This window comes from Vespula pensylvanica, chromosome 16, assembly GCF_014466175.1.
Source record: "Vespula pensylvanica isolate Volc-1 chromosome 16, ASM1446617v1, whole genome shotgun sequence".
Lineage (NCBI taxonomy): Eukaryota > Metazoa > Arthropoda > Insecta > Hymenoptera > Vespidae > Vespula > Vespula pensylvanica.
In genome coordinates, this window is record NC_057700.1 from 4,597,279 (window position 1) to 4,622,678 (window position 25,400).

General features: G+C 30.6%; 2 protein-coding genes across 12 annotated transcripts; one reads left to right on the forward strand and one right to left on the reverse strand.

The window, feature by feature from the left end:
- Positions 1-363: 363 nt before the first annotated feature.
- Positions 364-6,836, reverse strand: LOC122635000 (mitochondrial tRNA-specific 2-thiouridylase 1). 2 transcript variants are annotated; one of them, XM_043824649.1, is made up of 9 exons: positions 6,558-6,836; positions 4,122-5,795; positions 3,432-3,638; positions 3,175-3,340; positions 2,822-3,006; positions 1,340-1,566; positions 1,069-1,236; positions 698-925; positions 364-604 (listed from the first exon to the last, which is right to left on the reverse strand). In XM_043824649.1, the coding sequence occupies exons 3-9, from the start codon at positions 3,505-3,507 to the stop codon at positions 440-442; spliced, it is 1,215 nt and encodes a 404-aa protein (XP_043680584.1). In that variant the 5' UTR covers positions 3,508-3,638; positions 4,122-5,795; positions 6,558-6,836; the 3' UTR covers positions 364-439. The 2 variants fall into 2 exon arrangements, with proteins under 2 accessions (XP_043680584.1, XP_043680583.1); XM_043824648.1 differs by lacking the exon at positions 6,558-6,836 and having other exon boundaries at positions 4,631-6,002.
- Positions 5,997-24,022, forward strand: LOC122634999 (paired amphipathic helix protein Sin3a). 10 transcript variants are annotated; one of them, XM_043824637.1, is made up of 18 exons: positions 5,997-6,059; positions 10,360-10,646; positions 10,761-10,937; positions 10,999-11,151; positions 11,247-11,578; positions 11,673-11,910; positions 12,021-12,311; positions 12,416-12,826; positions 12,943-13,394; positions 13,486-13,960; positions 14,094-14,340; positions 14,518-14,886; positions 14,983-15,152; positions 15,331-15,525; positions 16,057-16,335; positions 21,911-22,062; positions 22,164-22,374; positions 22,547-24,022. In XM_043824637.1, the coding sequence occupies exons 2-18, from the start codon at positions 10,380-10,382 to the stop codon at positions 22,796-22,798; spliced, it is 4,671 nt and encodes a 1,556-aa protein (XP_043680572.1). In that variant the 5' UTR covers positions 5,997-6,059; positions 10,360-10,379; the 3' UTR covers positions 22,799-24,022. The 10 variants fall into 10 exon arrangements, with proteins under 10 accessions (XP_043680572.1, XP_043680582.1, XP_043680577.1 ...); XM_043824647.1 differs by having other exon boundaries at positions 16,057-16,266; XM_043824642.1 differs by having other exon boundaries at positions 12,431-12,826.
- The last annotated feature ends 1,378 nt before the right edge of the window (positions 24,023-25,400 follow it).

Genomic DNA, 25,400 nt, shown 5'->3' on the forward strand with positions numbered 1-25,400 from the left:
AAAATAATTTTACATTTAATTCATATTTCATTTTCTTATATTAGTGAGTTTAATAATACAATTTTTTTTAAATCATATATATTGATGTTTTTTAATATATTCAGAAAAAGAAATATGAATATACTAATTAATAATGTAGAATTAGTAATAAAAAAGTAAAAAAATAAAAAAACGAAATTTATATTTAAGTGTAAGTAATGCATTTTATAATTAATGTTTGAAATATTGTATTGCCTGCTAGACAGGAAAACAAAAATAAAGATTCTATCAAACAGCGATTCCCTTATGTATGGGTATTCATTTAGATTTAATAAATATAAATAAATTAAAAATTTTATACTATATGTATATATACACAATTGGTTATTTAAAATTATCAAGTATATTTCCATTTATTTAACAAATATTGTTATTATACATAAATGATATTATTCTAATATTAACAATTACTGCTAGAAATGTAAGCATTCACTTTACTATGTACTAGTTCTGCTAGATTTTTTTCTAATGTATTCATATCTTTACCAAGTGCCAAATATGATGGACCAGGATATATAATTTCAGCACTACCCAAACATATTTGACCAGAGTATAGAACAGCATACTAAACATAATTATAGCAATTTATACTATTTAAAAAGAAATAATTTATAATCTTTAAAATGATGATATGTTTAAAATAATAATAAGAACTTACTTGTCCTTTTGTAATAGCTCTTAAAGGTTGGGAAAGTTGAATAATCAACTGATTATTTAACGTTTTAATTACTTTGCAACTAATGAGTGGCTTTCTATGTTGAAAACGAAAATCACAAATTAAAATACGTTCACTATCTGTTAGTTCTAATGGTTCATTTACAATCCAATGTGGATTTTGAACAACTACAAGATCCGAGTATAAAGCTGGATGATTTGTTCCTTTTACCTAAATTAAATAAAAATATAATTTTTGTTATATATTCTAATATATCATTCATTATATATAAGCAGAACTATATTTATGTTCGTTAGTACTTGAATATTTAAAAATTGAATATTTTATATCATGTTACAATAAAAAATACTTACTACAATTATAACATTTGTTTGTAGATCTTTTTGAAATACAAAATATGCATCATCCAATCCAGAAATTTTACATCTCTGACCAATGGTCCATTGATGAATACCTTGATGCTTTCCAATTACTTTGCCATTGTCAAAAGCAACAAAATCTCCATCTTTATTTTCTATATACTATAAGACGAATATAAAATTATTTAAAAATGTTTAATATATAACACAATAAACATTAATTTCCTCATTTGTAATATTCAATTAAATTTTGGATTATATATACCTCGGAGATAAAATGTTGAAATTCACGCTTTCCAACAAAACATATACCCATACTCTCCTTTTTCTCTGCTATTTCAGTTAATCCTGCTTCTCTAGCAATTTTTTTTACATCACTTTTTAAATATTCTCCAAGTGGAAACATACAATGCCTTAACGACTGTTGTGACACTTGACATAGAAAGAAGGTTTGATCTTTATTAGCATCTAATGCTTGTAACATAAACACATCTGGAAGATATCACTGTAATCGAATATGTATTTAAATATGTACATATGTATACACACGTTTACTTGCGTGATATAATATATAATCTTTACACACACACATACAAGTTCCAACAAAAAGTGTCCATCAGCATTATAATGAAATCTAGTGGTTTTTTTCCAAAAACACCTGTTTTCCAAATACATCACTTGTGAAAGATAAGTTACATATTCATCCATTTTGAACTAACTTCCAAGGGGGATGAATCCCCTTAAAAATTTCAGATGATAACAGAACATAATGGCATAGCATTCAAAAAGTCTTTTAATTCTCTTTATAATGGTGCTATTTTTTAAATTTTCGGTCAATAGTTTCTGAGAAAATATATTTTGAATTTAAAATTTAAAACAACTTTTATTTTATTAAATATTCAAAATGTGTATCGCCAATTTCCATGCAGTAATGAAGGCTTTGTTCACTATTATGTCAAACATTCAACAATTGTTTTCAATTTGTTTATATTGATGAATATGTGAACTGGTATCTTAGGTAATAAAATTATTGGTCCATTCTTTTTACCAAATAATTTGACCGGAGGGTCGTATTTTTAGATTTATTGATCATTGATCATAGAAATCAAACATGATCTGAATACAAATCAAATATGATCTCAATATGAAAGAAATGTTTTTTTTTTAAACAATGAAGCTCCTCCACACTATGCATCCCCAACACGGCAGTTTTTTTTTCGATCATTTATATCTTTTGATTTTTTCTATGGAGATATTTACAATTTAGAACATACGCTACCTAATCGACTTCATTAGAAGAACTTCAGTAGCGCATAGTCGAAGAATGCCGTCAAATTATACCAGATGTACTGCAAAATATTCGATATAACACTATGTAAATACACATTTTAAATATTCAATAAATGTTTTCACTTGAAAAAGATGCATTTCTCGGAAACTATTGATTGAAAATTTAAAAGTAGCGCCATGATAAAGAGAATTAAAAAATCTTTCAAATGATATGCCACTTTGATCCCTGTTGCTATTTAAGATTTTTTAGAATTGCCGTTTAAGTTTTTTAAATTAAATGAAAAATGGATGAGTGTATAATTATTTAAGAATCTATCCCTCTCAAAAACAAAATTAACCTAACTCGATGATTATCGAAAAAATTACTAGATTTCATTATAATCCTTGTAACACTTTTTATTGAGCACTGGTATGTGTGTGTGTGTATGTGTATGTGTTACATACACATCACACTTACCAGTATATGGTTTAAAATTTTCAAGATAGGATCCAAAATTAGTTCTTACATAATGTCCAGTTGCTACTGCATCTGCATGAAATTTAGTTTGTGCAAGATGAATAAAATTATCAAATTTGATATTTTTATTACATAAAATATCGGGGTTTGGTGTATAACCAGATTGATATTTCTCCAAAAGAGTGCTATATAAAATTAGCTTAGCATTATTCATTTTTAATAATTTATACTTAGAAGATAATATTTATCAAAAAAACGTAAATTTATAAGATTCACTATATAAAATACATATAATAAATATGTATTTCTTTTTACCAAATTTGTTTATCAGCTGTAACTGTAATTAAACATACCTAAAAACATCATTCCAATATTCCTTGACAAAATTCACTTGAAATAATGGAATATCAAGTTTTTCACAAACTTTTTTGGCATCTTTATAATCTTTTTCAGCAAGACATACTCCTTTTTCGTTTAATATATCCCAATTTTTCATAAAAACACCCGTAACATTGAATCCTTTAAAAATTCAATCAGTCAAAAAAAGTAAATGTAAAAAACAAAAATAAACAATTAATTTGAATAAGTGTCATATCCAATAAATATTTACCTTTCTTTTTAAGTAACAATGCTGTCACGGCGCTATCTACTCCACCAGATATACCCACAACAATATTTTTGAACATTTTTTATAAATATATATATATATATATATATATCATATATACAGATAAATATATATGTAATATGTATCCAATAAACTTTTTATTATTGTTTCATTAAATATTGCTTTAGTGAAGTACTCTTGTTTATACTCCTAATAAAAGTAAAATTTATTTATTTAAATATGAATCAAAGAAGTTAAAATAATTTTTAAGATAAAATAAATTATTCAGTTCAGACAATATTACAAATTACAAGAGCAATCATGAAATGATCATACTGAACATATGTACAGATATATGTCTTCTATTATTTTTTGATTAAATCTTAAATTGGAAAATTATTAAAATAATCGGATAATCTAATAAAGTACATAATGATAATCATATTTAATAACCGTAAACGGGAGCATATCGTTAGGAATAACGTGAGCCCTAATATTTATAAGAAAAAAAAAATTAAAATATTCATCCATTTTATCCTTATCAAAGAAAAAATATGTCAATAAATGAAAATTCTTTGTTCGCCTTCTTTTTCAAAGCAAACGATGGATCAGATGGTGGTATATTGTTTAAAAGAATAATAATGGATAAAAATGTATTTCGATAACAAAACAACGTTCCATTTTGTATCATACCTATGTCTCATATTAATCTACTTCCTCTAATCGTTCGTAATCGAGTCTAAGCAAATTAGAGGTTAGAATTTAACGGTGTGAACGTAACGTTAATATCGGTGCCATGTGGTACCAAGCGGTGCATATATCCGCTAGGTGCCACTTTGTCAATGTTTATGGACAAAGAGAAGTCAAAGAAGGAAAAGAGAGAGAAAGAAAAGATACAGAAGCATACAACTTGTCGTTTTAGCGTTCAACTGCATTCGTTTCGTATTTCGAGACTTGCGCGCCGTAGGTTGACCTGTCGAAACAAAATCGACCAATCAACGCTCGGCTCTTTCGTCGCAGAACCAGTCAAGCTCGTTGACAGATACGCAATGCCTGCCTCTACCGAATCACACATTTATCGTGGTAATCCATGGTTCAAAGATAGATACAATGTTTGTTACTTAGTATTTAGATTGAGCAAAAATTTTTCATAACTGAACACGTATTTTTTCATAAACGCGCGTCATTTTTTATGAACGTACGGGGTTTTGCGCAGTTTTCATGACCCAATTACGATGGGGAGTTCGCTCGCTTTTTGGAACAGCTGTTGGAACACGAAGATGGCGACTTCTCGGAGAGGCGGGTGGGAAAGGGGAGTGGGTCGACGCTTGGATATCTCATGCGATGCGCACGCATCTTGGCGGCTTCGCCGCCACGATTAACAGGGCCGTGTCACCTTTATTTCCAAAGATAGGATTTTCTTGTTTTCCTATATTTAAAAAGAATATTAACCATTGCGATTGCCACATCAAATAAATAATAATTATGATTTTTATAACGATATATCTGTGCATTTACTAAGAGCAAGAAATAAATTTTTGTCAATGTTCTTCTCGATTTTTCTACAAAATTTGGACAAACTTTCATTCTGTAATTGTGACGAAGTTGAGTCATATCAAAGTCGAGTCGAGTTCACGTTGGGTGATCACGTCGAAATTGATGATGCATTCGCGCATAAAAATAAAACTTTCATTATTTTTCTTCGTTAAATGGAAATTGCGAAAAGAAATATTAAATTTCTCGCGTCAGAATATTGTTATAAAAATGACAGGCAGGTATGTCGTGCTTTGTGTATGTCCAATTATCGTGTTTGGAGTTCTTTCATAGATCAGAGATGAATGCCATAATTACTTGTTCTTAATTAAGTTCACTGACAGTAAACCTTAAAATTTTCTTACGTTAAATTTGTTAAATTGCCTAAAAATAAGTTGGACATGCATATTTCAAGGCTACGCAATCTTTAGGGGGTAAATCTATAAAAGAAAGGGTAAAGAACGAAAGAGGAGTGGCAAAGATGAAAAGGGAGCGTTAGCGAAGGGGCAGAAGTACTTCTATAACGGCTCGAAGAAGTGCACTTGCTGTGTACCCAATGATACGCTCCTGTACGAGTGCTCCTACTCTTCTTCGATATCCCCCACCATTCGATTTGTCGACTTTCCCCGTCCCGCTAGGCGGCCAATCGGTTCCTTGTTTGCCATACAAAATCCAATAGTTTGCCTTGTACCTCCGTACAGTGCGAGTATGTTTTTCGCATTTTCCACTATCTTCGGCGGATAGCGCGGTAATTCTTTCGGCAGCTCGACGTGTAATTGCGAAAATGTGCATTCTCTCGTGTCTGTTTACGCACACAACGCGATTTCGATGGTTCTAAGAAAGTATAAGGAGAAATAAGCGTAAGGGCAGGAGGTAAAGACAGAAATTCCGGTTCGATTTCGCGAGAGAAGACCGGACGCCCGTCCTTCGTACAAGAGGAGCAAGAAAAAGAAGAAAAAGCAGCAGAAAAGAAGCTAAGAGGAGGAGGTGGAGGAGGAGGAGGAGGTGGAGGAGGAAGACGAGGAAGAGGAAGAAGAAGAAGAAGAAGAAGAAGAAGAAGAAGTAGAATAAGAAGAAGAAGAAGAAAGCTTCTCTCCGGTTGGTTTGATAGAAATAAAAAGAAAAGAAAACTTTCGCTTTTTATCGCACACTGCGACAACGACACGACACGACAACGACAACGACAGCAACAGCAACAGCAACAACGACAGCGACACCGACATGATACAACACGAGACAGCTACGAGGACGAGGACGAGGACACAACGGTGACGACGATGTCGTCTAAATCGACGTTGACGACGATGGTGCGGTGGCGGCCTGGGAAAAGGGTCTTTTTTATGTGTTGGTAGTGCGTGTTGCCTCCGGTATCGCGGGAGAGACAAGGAGGGAGAGTGGGATTGGAAAGAGAGAGAGAGAGAGAAAGGGGGAAGGGGTATAGAGAGAGAGAAAGCGTGTGTGCATACGTATGCCCTATGTTCTATGTACGAGAGAGGGGAGAGAGAGAGAGAGAGAGAGAGAGAGAGAAAAGGCGACACACACAAAACCGATATCCCTCGTCCGTAAGCTATTCGGGAAAATGTGTTATGTATTTACGTGGAATATTGCGTAACACCGTGGACCGGGAAGTGTTTGAAAACGCATGCAACGCGCTAACAAAGCTTTGGTGCTTCGTTCGGCTTGGTGCGCTTCCTTGGGTGTTTCGCGAAAATCAGGGCCGTGTGCGTCTCCTACAGCTGTCTACCGGCACTGTTCTTGTTCCTTCTGCTCCTATTACTCGTCGATCGTTTCTTTTATAATGAGTTTCTCTGTCTTACTATCGTTTATGTTGCTTCTTTTATTTAGGAGTATATATATATATATATCTCATAAAAGAGAAAGAAAATAGGAATCTTATATATTAAGGGGAAGGAATAAGAGAAATGTTTTCAAGAAAAGACGATGAAGATAATATCGATAAATAGCTAAAGAATGTAGAGAGAGAGAGAGAGAGAGAGAGAGAGAGAGAGAGAGAGAGAGAGAGAGAGAGAGAGAGACAGTAGAATAAAAGGATAACGTACCTCTCATTGAACCAAAGAACAACCGTCAATATATGTATTACTTGTCGTTGCAAAAACGTTTGCTTATATCTTTCTTTCCCTTGTGTCGAGTTCAAATTAGCTTCCTTCTCTCTCTCTCTTTTCTTTATTTTTCGAGTTACATATACGATATTCACTGTAAGGAACGATGTTGAATGAAAATTCATAGGTAGCTACTTCTTTCTCCTTTGTGTATTGGAAACTTTTTTTAAATTTCCAACGATCTTCGTTTTCTCGTCGTTTAGAGTTCTCTCTCTCTCTCTCTCTCTCTCTCTCTCTCTCTCTCTCTCTAGCTCCTTCCTTCTCTCTTCCCCCTCCCTGCTCCCCTCCCCTCTTTCTTTTTCTCTCTACAAACGTCTTCTTCTATTTCCACCACGCGAGGTCACGCGCGATAAGTAAGTTCTTCTCGCGTAACTCGTAGGCGAGGAAGGTGCAGAGAGGCAGAGTAAAATTCTCTCTTTCTCTTTCTCTTTCTCTTTCTCTTTCTCTTTGTATATCGGTGTTCGCCGCTGCCGCCGTCGCCGCTGTTGCCGTTGCCGCGTGTCGTAGGTTACGAGTTAGAATGGCTACGATTATTTTCTTCAAAGGAGGAATAAAAGAAGAGAGACGGAAATGGAACAGTAAAAGAGAATATGGGTAGTTGAGAGAAACGGAAAGGGATGTTATTCGCGAAACGTAGAAGCAGTCGACATACATGCCGCTGTTTCGCCTTCGTGAATGAAGCAGAAAGAAGCTCGCTCTCTTTCTCTCTCTCTAACTCTTTTAATGGGTTTGGAGCAAGGGGGGTAAGGTATGTACGGGATTAACGAGTAGTAGCCGTGTTTCTTGTTCGGCGGCTCTTCGATTCGCTGTTCACTCCGTTCGTTCGTTCGTTCGCTCGCTCGCTCGCTCGTTCGTCCGTCCGTCCATCCGTCCATCCGTCCGTCCGTCCGTCCGTCCGTCCGTCCGTTCATCGTTCGTTCGTCGTTCGTTCGTCGCATACATGGAATGGCTCGTATATGTGTGTGAATAATGGATGTGTCGGTGGGTAAGGCGCGCATCCTCTTTGCCACCATCATTTTATTCCTTTGCAGCAGATATATACTGTCTTCTTTTTTGTTATTAGTTCATCTTCTTTGATGACTTTTTTTTATTATACTCTAACAACATTGATGTTCATTAGTTAAATTTAATTAAAACTCAAAATGTCAAAACGTTTTTGATAGAAATGTGATATGAATTTATTTCATAGTTACATATGAGAATCATAAGAATATAGTCGTGTTTGACTTTCAAAGGTATTAATCTAGGATTGAGCGATATAATTTAATGCTCGATATCGATCCATCGAAGCTCGCCGTGGTCTCGACCTTATCACACATGTAACACCATTATTAAACGCATCGAATTTCGCGGCTGTACGCTCTTCGCCACATTACACTACTCCAACAGTACTACCACCACCATTATCACTATCCCCCGCTACTTTACTACTACCACCACCATCAATGCCACCACCACCGCCACCACCACTACCACACCATCATCATCATCATCATCATCATCATCATCATCATCCTCTCGCTGTCGTGAATATAGCGAAAAAACCGCTCGAATCTAGCAGAGAATGAGCGTACGGCTGAATAACTAAACCTCATCGGAGTGAATGTCACTTTGGCGCAAAGTATAGTGACGCACGAGCGAGCGCGCGCATTTATATGTCGTATATGTGTGTATGCGTTGCGCACCCGTGCGTATATACCTAATATCTCTACCTATCTATTTATCTATTTATCTATCTATCCTACCTACATATATAACGTATTGCGCGCGCATATGTATTTACGTGCAACAATCCTATGTTCCTCCATGTATATGTACGTGCATAGTAAATCGTCATGTATACCCCGGTACGACGACGCGATGAATTTGTGAGGTTAGATTTTAAGCTTACGTCTGTGATACGTCTATTTCCTTCGAAACGTGAAAAGTGAGATCTTACCTTATCAAAAGGATTACAAAAACGTAAGTTAGTCGAGAAGAAAGGAAGATATATAGAAAGCGAAGTGAGAGGACAATGCATCGTGTATTCCTCTTTTATATTCATAGAGAGACTACATACATCGCACATTTTTCCTTCTTTCTAAAGCATTACATTTACCCGTGACACAATGTTTTTAAATTGCTTTTAATCGTAATTGCTTTGTCGTTATGTCGGATTTTCTTTATCAAATTAATTCTATTTTCATCGTGTACCTTATCGAAGTTTTTCTGTGGTATTCGTGGTGAGATGCTACCGATCCTATCGAGACGATGTTCTTATGTCTGATATGTGAGCATTTAAGGTTATGGCGATCTTACTCGGAAATCGCGTTTTATTACCAATATTTTCAATATTCGATAATAATTAATATATATGAAATAAAATATGTATTTATTTGTGTTCAATTTTGTTAATAATCTTATTTTTCTGAGATTCATCATACTTTTCATAAATAGTGTAATATAGGAGTTAAAACTGTATGTACGTTGTGTTTGGGCGAGATATTATATTTTCTTCATCAGAAATATATATTTCTGTATTTATATATTTTTATAAGATAAAAGAGTCATGCCAATATGCTTCATATAATCTCACATTATATCCTTTTATACTATTTTTTATAGTATTTTTTAATTAAAACTGATGTCTATCTGTTATTTTTAAGCGAATTTTAATTCAAAGGTTGAATGATTTTGATAATCTTAAAGTTTCATTGAATTTCGCGTCTTCGTAAAATCTAATGAAATTGTATCGAATTTGAAAGGTCGAGTAATGATTGGCTTACGAATCGATTTGTACCACGATAATTATTTCAAAATTAAAAATGGAATTTTTATCAGGATAAGAATTTTTTTATTACACCGAAGAAAGAGAGAAATTTACTTTGTAATTTATGTTTCAAAAGTTAATTTTTTGGGTCATTGAATTACAGGAAGTGTAATAAAAAATTTCAATTGCTTATTTTTGTTGCTTTACTTTAAAAATGTTGCATTTGTTAATATGGAATTAAATTTGACGAAATACCGTTAAAAAACGATATATCATATATCTTATTTTATATTAAAATCGAGTATAGGTATTGTTAAATAACGATAAGATAAATATAAATGATTATAAGTTTCAACGGACATTGTTTCGTGCGATGGAATTAGACGAAAGATAAATTAAAAAAGAAAATTTATATTAAAATTAAAAATTCATTTTGAGAAACGAGAAACACGAATGGCTGCGCATTTTGATCTTATATATATATTATCGTGTACAGTTGGAAAAAATTAAAAATATATTTTTTTTATAGCCTCCCCTATGTGATTTGCGATGAAACGCGTTCGCGGGCTGGACGAGGTAGCGTCACCAGCAGCAACGTTAAAACCCTCGTCGGTGAGCGGAGGAAGTGGTCTAAGCGGCGGTGGAGGTTTAGAGTATCACTCGAGCAGCGGAATAGGCGTTGTTGTACCTGGTCAAGCTGTTCGATCTGTTACTTCGAAGGAAATGCCTGGAAGTATACAATTTGGTACTGCCCAAGCTCAACAGCAGTATACTGGTGCGATCGTTGTACCAACGGCTACACCATCCCCTATTAAAGTATGTTATATTGTCTAAATGTATGTGAAATCGTTGTTTTGATAACAATCTTACATAAACATAATTGTCATTTGTAAGATTTTCTAAATGGAAACATTGTACACTTTTTTTTAGGGAACTGGATCTACAGGAGGGCTTAATTCTACATGTAGCGGTACTAATGTAAATACTGGTGGTGGGTTGCACAGTGGAATAAGTGGTGGAAGCAATCACAATATGGGTTCTCAACAACCTACTACAGGATCGCAGACACAAGTTCATACGCAACAGCAGGCAGCAATAAGGCACAAGGTTTGTATCATATGTATCATAGGCTTCAGCAAACATCTGTTATAATGTAACGTGTTTCTAGGTACATTCAAGCAATGTAGCGCCATTGACATCTACACCTCCAGGTCCTGGATTAGGCAGTGGGAGTGGATCTCAACAATTTCAAAGATTAAAAGTTGAAGATGCGTTATCTTACTTGGATCAAGTGAAGTACAAATTCAGCGATCAACCACAGGTTTGATTTTATTTGTTGTTTTCTATATGTTAGATAAGTAAATGTTACAGAAAGGAAGTAAATGTTACAGAAAATTCGTTTTTTACTCTTTATAGGTTTATAATGATTTCTTGGATATCATGAAAGAATTCAAATCCCAGAGTATTGATACCCCAGGTGTTATTACACGAGTGAGCCATTTATTTAAGGGACACCCTGAACTCATTGTTGGTTTCAATACTTTTCTACCACCAGGCTACAAAATAGAGGTACAAGCAAATGAGCAAGGGTATGCATTCCAAGTATCAGTTAGTATGCCTAGTCCGACTGCTACTCATACAGCAACGTTATCGCAACATCATTGTACGGTGAATGTTGGTTCACCACCCGTAGCAAGTCCACCAACACAACCAGCAAAAGCACCACCAGTTTTGCAAATAATGCAAGGGTAAGAAATGTAACGTCTATAAGATTATGCGTAGATGAAAAATGTTTATACGAAAAATGTTTTATTTTGTTTTTCTAAAATTATATATTTTTAGATCTGGAAGCATACATCACGCTTTAACAAATAATATTTCTAACAGTAGTATAACGGTTCATGCACCATCACCACCACCTATTCAAGCCTACAACAATTCTCATGTTAGTGCTGCACAAGCTCAGGCAGTAAGTCAAGCTCTTAGTCAAGCTCAAGATGGTATTCCAACTAGTGGTCAAACGCAACAAAGTCAACCTGTGGAATTTAATCATGCTATTAACTATGTTAATAAAATAAAGGTTTGTTTTATCTTCTTTTACGTGATAATAATAATGATAGCAAAGTAACGGATTATATTTGTAGACTAAAAATTTGTCACATAAAATGTTTTTTTTTTTTTTAATTTTAGAATCGTTTTCAAGGGCAACCAGACAAATATAAACGGTTCTTAGAGATACTACATACTTATCAAAAAGAACAACGTAATTTGAAAGAATCAGGACATATAAGTGGTACAAGTGGTGGTAGCGCTGCTAGTAACGTGAAACATTTAACAGAAGCTGAGGTTTATAGTCAGGTGGCTAAATTGTTTGAAAATCAAGAAGATTTACTTGCTGAATTTGGTCAATTCTTACCAGATGCAACTAATCAGCAGAGTTCGTTGGTGAGTCCTGTGATCGAAAGATGCATATTAAATATTGTACGTATAGATAGAAATTAATATTAACTTTTCTCTTTCCCTAATCGTTGTTTGTTATAATACATAAGCAATTTTGTTTAATTATTAATATTAATCAGGACTAGTCTGCTATGTTTCAGAGTAACAAGACTACTCCAGTAAATGATCATACAGCAATAATAAAGAAACCATTGAGTCTTAAAGCGACTTATAACAACTCTGCTAATGTTTCGCGAGATCTTCGGGAATCAAGTGGCACTTGTATATTGGAGCGTGATAGCAGAGATCACAGAGATCGTGATCGTGAGAGGGATAGGCCAGGTGTTCGAGAAATCAGTACTGGTCAAAAATTGGGTCACAGTACAGGACAGTTAAAAAGAAGTCCATCATTCTCTACTTCTGTTACTGGTGGCAATTCTCATATTCAACATGGACCACCTCCATTAAAAAAACACAAAGTGACATCGATGCGAGATGTTACTATAGCAGAAGCTGGAAAATATGGTACATTGAATGACTATGCATTTTTTGATAAGGTTAGTATCTTTTTCTTTTCCTTTCCTTTTTAACGTGTAATTTTTTATTAATATTGTTTTTATTATAAACAAAAAATTTCACATATATAAATTATGATTTATTTAATATATTTTAGGTTCGTAAGGCTTTAAAGTCACAAGAAGTTTATGAAAATTTCCTTCGGTGTCTTGTACTTTTTAATCAGGAAATTGTTTCTAAATCAGAATTGGTACAATTAGTAACACCGTTTCTCGGTCGTTTTCCGGAACTTTTACGTTGGTTTAAAGATTTTCTCGGCCATTTATCTGATTCTTCCAATACGTCAGCAAATAATACGGGAAGTGGTGTAGGAGTCGAAGCACTTCCAAATAATGTAGCACGTGGTCACCAAGAACGACCTCAGGGTGATTTGGCAATGGAAATTGATTATACAGCATGTAAGCGATTAGGAGCTTCATATTGTGCTTTACCTAAGTCTTACGTACAACCAAAATGTACTGGTAGAACTCAATTGTGCAAAGAGGTTTTAAACGATACATGGGTATCATTCCCAACTTGGTCAGAGGATAGTACATTCGTTACATCGAGGTAAATATAAAGTCTGAAGTATTTGTCTTGATATAATTTTTCTATTTTTGTTTTTAAAAATGTAAAGCTACAATATCGTTTAACTTTGTAGAAAAACACAATATGAGGAATTTATTTATCGTTGTGAAGATGAACGATTTGAGTTGGATGGTGTGATAGAAACTAATGCGTCGACTATTAGAGTATTAGAAGGTGTTCATAAAAAAATGAATAGAATGAGCCAAGAAGAACTTCAAAAATTTAAACTCGATGATTGTCTTGGAGGTTGTTCTCCCACGATACATCAACGAGCATTAAAAAGGATATACGGAGATAAAGCTGCTGATATTATAGAAGGTCTTAAAAAAAATCCTGTAGTTGCAGTTCCAGTCGTTTTACGACGTTTAAAGAGTAAAGAAGAGGAATGGCGAGAAGCTCAGAAAGGTTTTAATAAAATTTGGAGAGAACAAAATGAGAAGTACTATCTGAAATCTTTAGATCACCAAGGTATTAATTTTAAACAAAATGATGTGAAAGCTTTAAGATCCAAAAGTCTATTCAATGAAATTGAAACTTTATATGATGAGGTTAGTATATCATATAATTAATTTGTTGTATTATTTTGTAAGTGATACATTGTGAGATTATTACTGATTCTATATATTTGATATTATTTGATTTTTTATGGATATAGAACTTGCTATTACAATTATTTTATAGAGACATGAACAGGTAGATGATGGAAGTGGTGATAATCAAGGAAATAGTGGTCCACATTTAGTGTTACCTTATAAAGACAAATCTGTCTTAGATGATGCAGCAAATTTATTGATACATCATGTAAAACGACAAACTGCTATTCATAAAGAAGATAAGCAGCGTATAAAGCTTTTACTTAAGCATTTTATACCAGATCTCTTTTTTCACCCACGCCAAGAGCTTAGCGATGATGAGAGAGATGAAGATGGTAGATATTCTTTTAGATATATGTATTTTAAAATGAAAAATAAATATATATATATATATATATATATATATATATATATAAGAAAGTATAATTTTTGTATTATATTATCTATATATACATAGTTTAATATATACATATATTTTTTATATAAATTGAATATTGTATTAATTTTTTTAGATGACAAAGAGGATGTGGGTGTGGCAGCATGTAGTAATTCGCAATCTGTAACCATGTCTACATCGCCACATGGCGGTCTTCAAGCAAACAGGAGTAAGGCCCCACCTTCCCCAGTCCTGTCTTCCACTTCAGTTAAAGTCGAACCTGATATCAAAATACCTATGCATGCCCTGTCAAATGATCCTGAAGAGGCATACACTCTTTTCATGGGCAGTAATAATTGGTACCTCTTTTTGAGGTTACATCACATCCTCTGTGAAAGATTAACTAAGATGTATGAGAGAGCGGTAGCCCTTGCAGAAGAAGAGTCTAGATACAAACAGCAACGTAAGGAGAGTACTGCAGTGGCTCTCAGGTTAAAACCAAAAAGTAAGTAAATAATTCTGTCTTTCTATTTAAAATAAATTTTATCTTACTTTTATTTAATAACATATTATAGAAATATATATTTTTTATTTAACATAGATGAAATAGAAATTGAGGATTATTATCCTGCCTTTTTGGATATGGTGAAAAACGTTTTGGATGGAAATATGGAGAGTACAGCGTATGAAGATACATTGCGTGAAATGTTTGGTATACATGCATATATTGCCTTTACTTTGGACAAGGTTGTGACATATGCTGTGAGACAAGTATGTATATTTTTAACACATTACTACTTATTATTTTTTTTATATGCAATTTTACATTTTTGTTATCTCCTGCGCAGTATTTATGTAACAAATGCTTGCATCTTTTTTAGTATGTAACAGCATTTTTATCACTACAATATATTTAATGCTAAAGTAATATATAATGTAATTTCTATAGTTGCAGCATTTAGTGTCTGATCCTATATGCCAGCAATGTATGGAGCTATTTCAAAGAGAACAACGTCAGCCAAAAGAAAGTAGTGGAGCTGGTGGATTATGCATTACAGCTTATATGAGGCTTGGTGCAGAGCTTTCATATCAGCGTAAGGCAGAAAAAGCAATGGCTGATGAAAATTGCTTTAAAATATATATAGTAAGTAGACATTTTGTGATATGTGCAGATTATATTTTTATAACATATATTTTCCTTCTAAATTAGTTTTATCAAAGTTTGTTTATATCAGGAAAAAAAATTTTTTTTAATTTATATTTTAAATTAAAATTATAAATATATAGACATTTTTTTTACTTTATGTAATTATAAACTTATGAATATTTTCAGGTATTTTTCTTATATTTTCCTTTTTCATTTCGTTATAGTATATGATTTATATATTATTACAAAATATTACAAATTGAAATTTCCTACAAGAATGAAATTAATCAATATAGTTAATTTCATTGAAAAAATTATGGATATTTTTATGATCAGTAAAATTTCATATCATTTTTAAATTAATCGTTAACAATATTTATTTTTACAATTTCGTTTACATGTAGCGTAAATTTATTATTATATTAGAATTTTTGTATACTCATCTTAAGTAGCTATAAAACAATTGTGTTATTTTATTATCATCTATTTATAAAATATTTATTACAAAAGAGTTGTTTTCTATTACAGTATAAAAAGGATTGTAAAATGACAATGGAACTGTTGGATACAGAGGGTGATGAAGCAATGGACAGTGGTTGTAGAGAGAGAGAAAGAGAAGGAGTTATGGTATCTGAGAAATGGTCAACATATGTGGAGAGGTTCTCTGCTCCGCCTGTTCAAACTAGCCCGAAAGACACTTCTGCTGTGGTAGACAATGAGCCAACGACCAATCATCCTGTGAGTAGTGACCAGGCAGCAAGGGGGGTTCGGGGCAGAAAGCGCAAGAACACTGACATTAGCAAGAAGGTATAGGATCCACATCCCTTTTCATAATCATTGCCAACGTTGAAGTTTACATTCACTTGTATTTTGATGTCTGTGATCGGAGTTGTACCGTTATCGGTCAGTTTAAAACCAGTGCCCCAAACACAACAAATCTATTTTAAGGAATTAGTATTTTCTTTTTCTTTTTATGTTAGAGTTTAAAAGGCAAATTAAAAGTTAATTACTAACCCAAGAGTAATAATAACAATAATAATAATAATAATAATAATAATAATAATAATAATAATAATAATAAAATAATAATAATAATAATAATACAAATAATAAAAATATTAACAATAACAATAATAATAATAAAAATAATTATAAAAATAATAATAACAATAATAACAATATAACAACAACAACAATAAATAATAATAATAATAATAATAATAATAATAATAATAATAATAATAACAATAATAATAATAATAATAATAATTAGATATCTTCTCGGGAATTTGCCTTGAAGCAGTTACTGTTGATTTCCCACGAAGTGGGAAATGCTTTTAAGAAAATTTCAACTTTGACATAACTTATATTATGTCATCACTATAAAGATATTAATACTATGAATGGTTATTTAGAATTTTCTTATTTTATGTAAATTATCTGTATAGTGCCAGGGTTTTATAAATTGTAGGGTCTGATATCGCGAAATCTCTATAAATAATACGTATTTCATATACGTATGCATATATGACGTATTAAAAAAATTTTAAATCAAAGAAAAGCAAAGCTTATACATACATTTATTTTCATAATGCTCAAAGACTTTTAGATAAATACGGTTTTTTACCATGGATTGCAATGTGGTGCTGCAAACAATGTAAAATGCTGTGAAATAGAGTTAAAGCCCTCTCTTCTTCTTTTTTTTTCTTTTTTTTTTTATTTAAATATTAAGAGCATAAGATTGATATAAAATTAATGATAAACTTTATCTTAATGAAAAGTATCATAAAAAAGAGATAATGTGTTCTTTTTTTATATTGAAATATTTAAAAAAATTCGGCAGTATATATTAATATATTTCTTTTTTTTTCTTGTTTTTTGTTTTTATTTTTTTTTGTTACAATATTATAGTCATAGAAAGAGTTATTTACTGGTCATAAAGAAATTTTATTAATTTAAAAAAAAAATCAATTATTTTACAATTAATATTTTTCATAATTTTATTTAACGTTTAAAAGCAATATCCATGCATTGTCTGTTGCAGCATGTATAAAATATATTTAAAAAAAAAAGAAAAAAAAACAAAAAAAACAAAACATTTATATAATGTTATAATTAATTTATAAGCTTTCTTAAGCTTCTTTTATTATCACTTCATAATTATAATTGTGATAGTTGCATAATAGTACTTATAATTAATCTGTTAAGAAGGTAGAATATTCGTTAAATCCACTATTTTGAAGGAAAAAAAAAAGAAAGAAAAAAAAAAAAAGAAAAATTATATGATAGACTTCAACATTGCCTGTGGACATGTTGTATAGTCATGGTATGTATTGTCATGTTTGACACATGACATTTAGAGAAATTGTCTAAAATAATATCAAAATTGGCTCAACGAAATGAATAGGGAAAAAGTCTCGTGTATATAATTATGTATCATGTATCATCGTATACTGTCATCGTTCGGTCGTCACTCATCGTCGATATTGCCCTTCACGTTCATTTAGAAATGAATACGGTTAGAAGGTTGATTAACTATGGGTTAAAGTAGCAGTATTCAATAATTAATAACGCGTTTGCGTAATTAGGGTGTATGCATAGCATACGAATTAACATCATCTGAGCAGTGCCATAATGAGTGTAAAATATAGTGATATATACATACATACATACATACATATATATGTGTATATATATATATATATATATACATATATAAAGTCTCATATAACATTTGGTACAGTCAATTCTTAAAAATTTCTTTTATTTTCTTCTTATGACACTGCATATATATTATATAAGATAATATTAGAAAATATAAATACTACTTTGTGCTCTAAAGAATGTAAATATTTGATCACATGAATTTGTACATATGTTTTTGATACGCAGCTTAGGTCATTTGATAATGCATCTCTAATTTGTAAACCATATTTTCACTATCACGATCAGTCATATATATGGTGGAGCCTTTGGAAACAGATACATGAATATTGAGTTTTAAATATATAATTTTCACATTGTATTATGCCATGCATGTGTATGTTCTTATATGCCATTTGCTTCAGATTAAATTTTTTTTACAATCAACTATCACGATAATAAATTTAATACTAAAAGAAGTTCGTTGCTAATATATTTTCTTCACATAGAAAAGTGGTATAATTTGTAAACATGTGATAAAAATGATAGGAAAATACTATTGAAGTAAGTAATCAATAAAATTTAGATTATTTTAATGAAATTTTCATCAGTGACACATTTATATATTGGCAAAAGTTATAAAATAAACTTGTGCATGCTCGTTCCATCAGATGTAGTCGCAATGTAAATCAAAATCATCGAAGTTATTGAAAGGGAAATCGACTGTCTGTATATGGAATGAGTATGTGTGCATATACTAATTTGGGCATAAGTTTTAAATAAATAAACATACAATTGTGTGGCATGAACCAAATGTGTGTAAACTTAACCATTGCGCTTTTGTTAAATAGGTGTGTATATGATATTTTTTGCTGTGTAATATGTAATTAGTACAGCACAAATCATGTGTTGTAACATATAATCAGAAAGTTGCTTATATGCTTACTGGATCTACAATATTAATTATGGCAAAAAAACTGCAACATAATGCATACATATCACATCATTATCTAATGGTTTACCAAAGGCTTCACTTTCTTACGTAGTTAATTTAGTTATCGTTCTTCATTCGACTTCGAACATGAATTAATTTCAGTGATAATCATTTGTTATTCTCTCGTTTGGATTTTGACCTTACTCCATTCCTGCATTTTTAATCTGAAAGATTGCATCTATCGGCATTGAAATGTGGTTTTAAATTTATGGTATGAACTCTTTTATTCTCATCTTTGAAGTATGTACATATGTTAAAATTACTTTCGAGTAGCTGTTATATTTCAGTATTTATTTAGTAAAATATCAAGAATTGGTGTAACATTGTGTCAGGACTTCCTTCAAGACTATATATTTGGTAAAAATGGTAAAGTCTGGTAACAACAAATTGATGTGGAACTTTTTATTTATGCTGTTATATAAAAAAAATTTATCTGGAAAAGGAGTAAACGGTCAAAGAAAATATTAGTAGCATTGTCCTCTACGTGAACAAAATGTAAACATGCATTCTTACATGATATTACATCGGAAAATTTTAAAAGCGATATATATATATATATATATATGTTAAATTACGAATTTAACATAAACATTATTAAAGGATGAAAACGTTAATATCTTCTATTTTCTTAGTGATTTAATAATATTTTAGTAGATTCAATAGCACAAATCCATAATTTCGCATATGTAATTATTCTCATAGACAGTGCATATAATACCACTGTAACATTTGTAATATATAATTTCATTGAAATTCTCATGTAAGACGTATACAGACAAAAGTTTATGTGATTGTTGTAAGTTCATATCTATGTTTTCATACAACTGCAGTGAATTTTAAACTCTATATAAAAAAAAATATATATATATATAATTCGTATAAGGCAAATATATATATATATATACATACATATAAGGCATATATATGTATATATATTTTATAACTGTAACCTGTATATGAAATGAATATGCATATAATGATAGATGAAACAATATTGTATAGAAGAGAGATATTGAAATACATGAACAGTGCTTTTAAACATTATTGTCTAACATCATTTTGTACCACTAAATTTGTTACGTTGATACTCCGAACTCTTTTTGTATGAGCTTTGTGCTTATACTATACTCTGAAGATTCTTTAGTATATTACCTAAATTTCTTATTGTCTATGTATATATAGATACATGTTTTATATACGATATGATTGTGAATTTTAAGTCTTATGTTTTTTCTTCTCATCTGATTTTATTTAAAATGTTTTCATATACAGCTTTAATTCATTGTCTATTTCATGCAGATGGAATTATATGTGTTGAGAGTAATATATCTCTTTTCTAACATATTTAAATTTTAAAACAGTAAAAAAGAAATTTAATTGGCAAATCTTTAATATTTATGCCAAAATTACATTAATGTTTTCCTTTTCGTTATACTTTGCATTGTAAGAATATAATGCTACATATATATATATATATGATAATCAGTTAACTGTTTGGGCATGTTTTTTCTTAAATGTGATTTAAAGTTTTATTTTCATTAAGTATAAATTTATTCCCATAGTATAAATTTATTTTTCGTTTTGCATTTACATTTTCGTTTTGATTAATTTAGTATAAGCAGATTAATCATTCTACTGCTGTATACTTTTTATTATGCATTTGTCTATTTCTTATCAGTGAGCGATTGGTTACTTGTTAGCTATGTTATTATTATTTTTTTTTATGATAGTATATTGATTTTAATACTTATATTTGTAAATCACATATTGAGTGCATTAATCGGATGAAAAAGTTCATTTCTACCGTTAGTAGTATATTGAGAAAAAGAATGCTTGGGAATATTTATATAAATACACATGTTATATAGAATACATAAATTGCAAAAATTGTTTTTTATAAGCAATTTGCTAAATTTATATTTTCTTTAAATATGGGAATCACATAAAAACAAGTATATTTTTGCTATGTATTATATGACCATATTTTCAATAGAGTTATCAATACGAACATATTCTTTAAATTTTTGATAAAGACTTATTCTACATTTCTTATAATTAAATCAAATAAATACATCTGTGTGTCTGATTTAATACAATATTATGTAACTGCTTCACTTTATAACGATGCATATAATATTAATATTAAGATTATTACAAGTGTGTGTATAGACATTATTATTAGGTATATGAGTAAAATAAATTTTATATCTACATAAAAAGGAAAAGAAGTAATAATGACCAGTATATAGTATATTAACTATACATTTTATTTTTAAATGTATAAAATGCGAGTTATTTTTTTGCTTAATTATTCAACTTGATTTGAATAATTATTAAAATAGAAAAGGGAGATTTGTGGTTCCTTCACAAAATTAATATTCTTGCAAATATTTTCTTTTATAAATATTAGTTATAACATATATATTTATATTTATATATGTCTGTTTATAATACATAGTACATAGTAAATTATACGAATTTACTATTATTTAAACTTTTTAAACATTAATAAGTAAGCAAATCAATACACATATTAATGAAAATTTATTTTAAATTCTACTTTGGGTATTGTTAAAAATTGTATATATTTTTTCAGGGAGTTGATAGTTATTGTGTGTTTCTTTTATATTATAGGAGAATATAAAGACTATCTAATATCTATCTAATTCTAAAATTATAAATATATTCTCATTTTTTTCTAATTGCAATTTATCGAAAGATAGTAATATAAAATAATTGTTGTAGATGGATGGACATGGTTGGAATTCTTTAAGCAGAATCTTGGCAGGACGGAAACCAGTGTTTTTGTATCGTAATGTCAGGCAATGGCGTAAGAGAGCTGCGAAGTTGATGAGGGCATCTATGCCTAATATCAATCATCCAGAAAAAGCTTCGGAGTAAGTATATTATTCTATTACCTCTCTTTTTTCTTAAATTTTCTTTATTTTTTAATTTAAAATATTTAATATATTAAATATTTTTTATTCTTTTATTTTAGAGCATCCAATAAAGATAAAGCATTGGATAGTGTCAGTGCACTTTTAAAAAGACCGTCAGGTTTAAGGTTGACGGATACTAACGACACATCTGAAATTATTGCCGCTGATGAAACACAATGCCGCTTCAATCCAAATAGTTATCAGATGCTTTATGTTGCTAGTAAAGAGGCCTTCCTTTATAAACAGAATTCTTTTAGCCGAGCTAGAGAGGTATGTACATACTATATATACAAATGTTTAGAAATGATATTATTTTTGTTTTATTGATTACAATATTATTTTTATTACAATTTTATTGATTACAAATGTAATAATATGTCGGACAGTATACTATGAGTTTATTAACAATAAATTAATGAATATATAAATTTTATTTACACAGTGTCATCCAGCAGTGACAAAACATTTAAATTCGAAATTTCATCAATGGCTTTCATCGTGGGCATCTAAGAATGTTGCAGATGTTCAACATCGATTGTGTCAAGATTGGTTAATGGGACGATATGAGAACTTGATCCCTCATAGAACACGTGTCATTACGGACAATGATCAAACGAGATCACCATATCGACAGTACAATCGGTATCGCGTTGAACGTTTACAATCGGATGTCCTTACAGAACCATGTGTGTAACTTCATTATTTCTCCGTTTCCTTTGCGATTATTTGTTATTTTAACACGACTAAAATAGACAACATTCATTCATATTAATTTGATATCAATGTACATTATGTTCTATTACCGAATGATTAAGCGAATTGATACATTTAATTCTGTGTATTGTATATGGATCTCGAAATATCTTTGGCTTCGCCTTTATGTATCCAGCCAAATATTTTTATTTTCGCTATGAAAACTATATTCAATATCAGTTATGGGAACTTTTCTTCGATTATTGTATGAAAATATAACGAAGGATGTATTTAACTGATTATTGATTTTGTTCCATGTATTATAATTTACCAGCTTTAACATTTGTCATAGATTTATGTCTTTTTGTTTTCTTTTTTCTACACGTGTTATATCTAATTAGAAATATCACATATTGCCATCATCTGTATACATCATTTATTTCAAAATAATATTCTAATATTTTATTATTAACGAAAGCAGCCTGGAATGACAAAATAATCTTCAGTGTGTATGTTCTATGTCAAAACCTATGAAAGAGTTGGCAAGTTGATATAAACAGATTTATATAAGATAATTTAATAAGACCCTTTAAAACATTCTAATGATTTCAATTTTCGGATACTTTTTTTCAAATGTATTGTGAAAGCATTATGCTTAAATGAATTTTGATCGATCAAATTAAATAATTTTGTATTCATTTTATATATCATAGTTTGTTTACAATGTTTTTGTTTTTCGCGATGGTCTTCACCATAGCATAAAATTTCTCAAAGAAAAAAAGTTTACGAATAATTAAATTCTTTGAAATTCACTGAAAGAAACGTATTAAGAATATAAGTAAATATCCTTCGTTATATTTTATATGTCTAAAGGCTCTATAAATATTTTCTTTAATATTTCCAACAACATACTTTCCTTCTCTCTTTTCCTTGTCAATTTTTTCCTTTTTTTTAAGACATACAGATGGACCTAATTTGGCTAACTGTACCATATATGTACATATTTGTACATATGTGTATACGCAGGATATCTCAGACGCGATTAAATATCGTTATATTCTTGTATAATATGCCCGAATACTATTCTATAAATTTTCACACAAAACGTTACATTATATTTGAATGCGAGAAGAGTTTCATAACAGTGCAATGAATCCATCGTTACAGGAGTATGAATCTTCTTTAACTCTCAATGATAAGTTTACGAATGAAATAGAAGAATGAAGTTCAAGGAGTGCTTTATTTGTCACATACAATATTTTAAGATTTATGCGTGTGATCTTTAGAAAGATACTTACTGCACTTAACACATGTGTATATACTGAGTGATTCTAAAGTCAAGTGATTTTGCTAGTGTACACTAGGGTACACTAAACGTTTAACTAAGGAAAAGCTACACACAAATCTTTTCAATTAGTTTTAATTTGAACGTTATAGAAAACGCGCATCAATGAAATTGTTGAAACTTGTTAAAAGTCATTTAGTATGTATGCATGTGCTCATTGTGTGTATGTGTGTATGTATGCATTTCACATATTATATATAAAAAGTATGTACATGTGAAAAGAGGAGACATGGATCTCTGGGCCTTATGATTTACCTGATCTTATTATATAAGAACTTTCAGAAGTATAAGAACAAAAAGAAAATATGAAGATTAATAAGAATGTTCCTGTATAATGAAAACAAACAAGCAAATATAAGAGAAAAAAGGAAAGAAAAAGAACAAAAAAGAAAAATATAAATAAAATATGATACATCAGGAGTAAAAATCAGATATATACCATATTGACATAAGCAATCAACTCGAGTCTTTTGCACACGAATCACATGTAGCACAAAATCGCTTACATTTCATTTGTTTCTTCTAATTTTAACTCCTAATTTTAACGATCGTATATTTAATAAAATATATATATACGCGAATGTGTGTGTCGTCTATGAGATACGACGAGGAGGAAGAGGAGGATTGTACGATCGAGTTTTTATATGCTTCCGTAAAATATCATTTTTTACGTATGTTACGTATAAATCTTATTATCTTGCTAGAAAAGCATATCTTGCGATAACTTAATTTTTATTATCATCATCATCATCATCATCATCATCATCATCATCATCATCATCATCATCATCATCATCATCATCATCATCATCATCATCATCATCATCATCATCATCACCATCATTATCATCATTATTATTATCATCATTATCATTATCGTCATCATCGTCATCGTCATCGTCATCGCCATGGCCATCGCTATCGCCACTGTCATCGTCATCATGATCATCATCATCATCATCATTATTTCTTTTTTCTTTTTTTTCTTTCTTCGTTTTGTTATTCGATTTAAAGTTTTTATGTGCTTATGCATTTTACGGATAACACGAAGTATTTATTCTTTATACATATACATATACATATATATACACAAATGCGTGGGTGTACATATACATGTATAGGTACAGATATGTTACATAATATATGACCAAAAGGAAAAAAAATATACTAAAGTTAATATACTTTCTCATCATGACTTTACTGATTAATTATCATTCTCATTCTTTATGTATATGTATGTATGTATGTATGTATGTAT

Excerpts from the sequence above, each read along its gene's own strand:
- LOC122635000 (XM_043824649.1), bottom strand. The coding sequence starts at position 3,507 with ATGTTCAAAAATATTGTTGTGGGTATATCTGGTGGAGTAGATAGCGCC. Across the intron at positions 3,341-3,431 it reads ATTGTTACTTAAAAAGAAAG|GATTCAATGTTACGGGTGTT; the intron begins GTAAATATTTAT and ends GAATTTTTAAAG. Across the intron at positions 1,567-2,821 it reads AAATTTTAAACCATATACTG|ATGTGTTTATGTTACAAGCA; the intron begins GTAAGTGTGATG and ends GATATCTTCCAG.
- LOC122634999 (XM_043824637.1), top strand. The coding sequence starts at position 10,380 with ATGAAACGCGTTCGCGGGCTGGACGAGGTAGCGTCACCAGCAGCAACG. Across the intron at positions 10,938-10,998 it reads AGGCAGCAATAAGGCACAAG|GTACATTCAAGCAATGTAGC; the intron begins GTTTGTATCATA and ends ACGTGTTTCTAG. Across the intron at positions 11,152-11,246 it reads AATTCAGCGATCAACCACAG|GTTTATAATGATTTCTTGGA; the intron begins GTTTGATTTTAT and ends TACTCTTTATAG.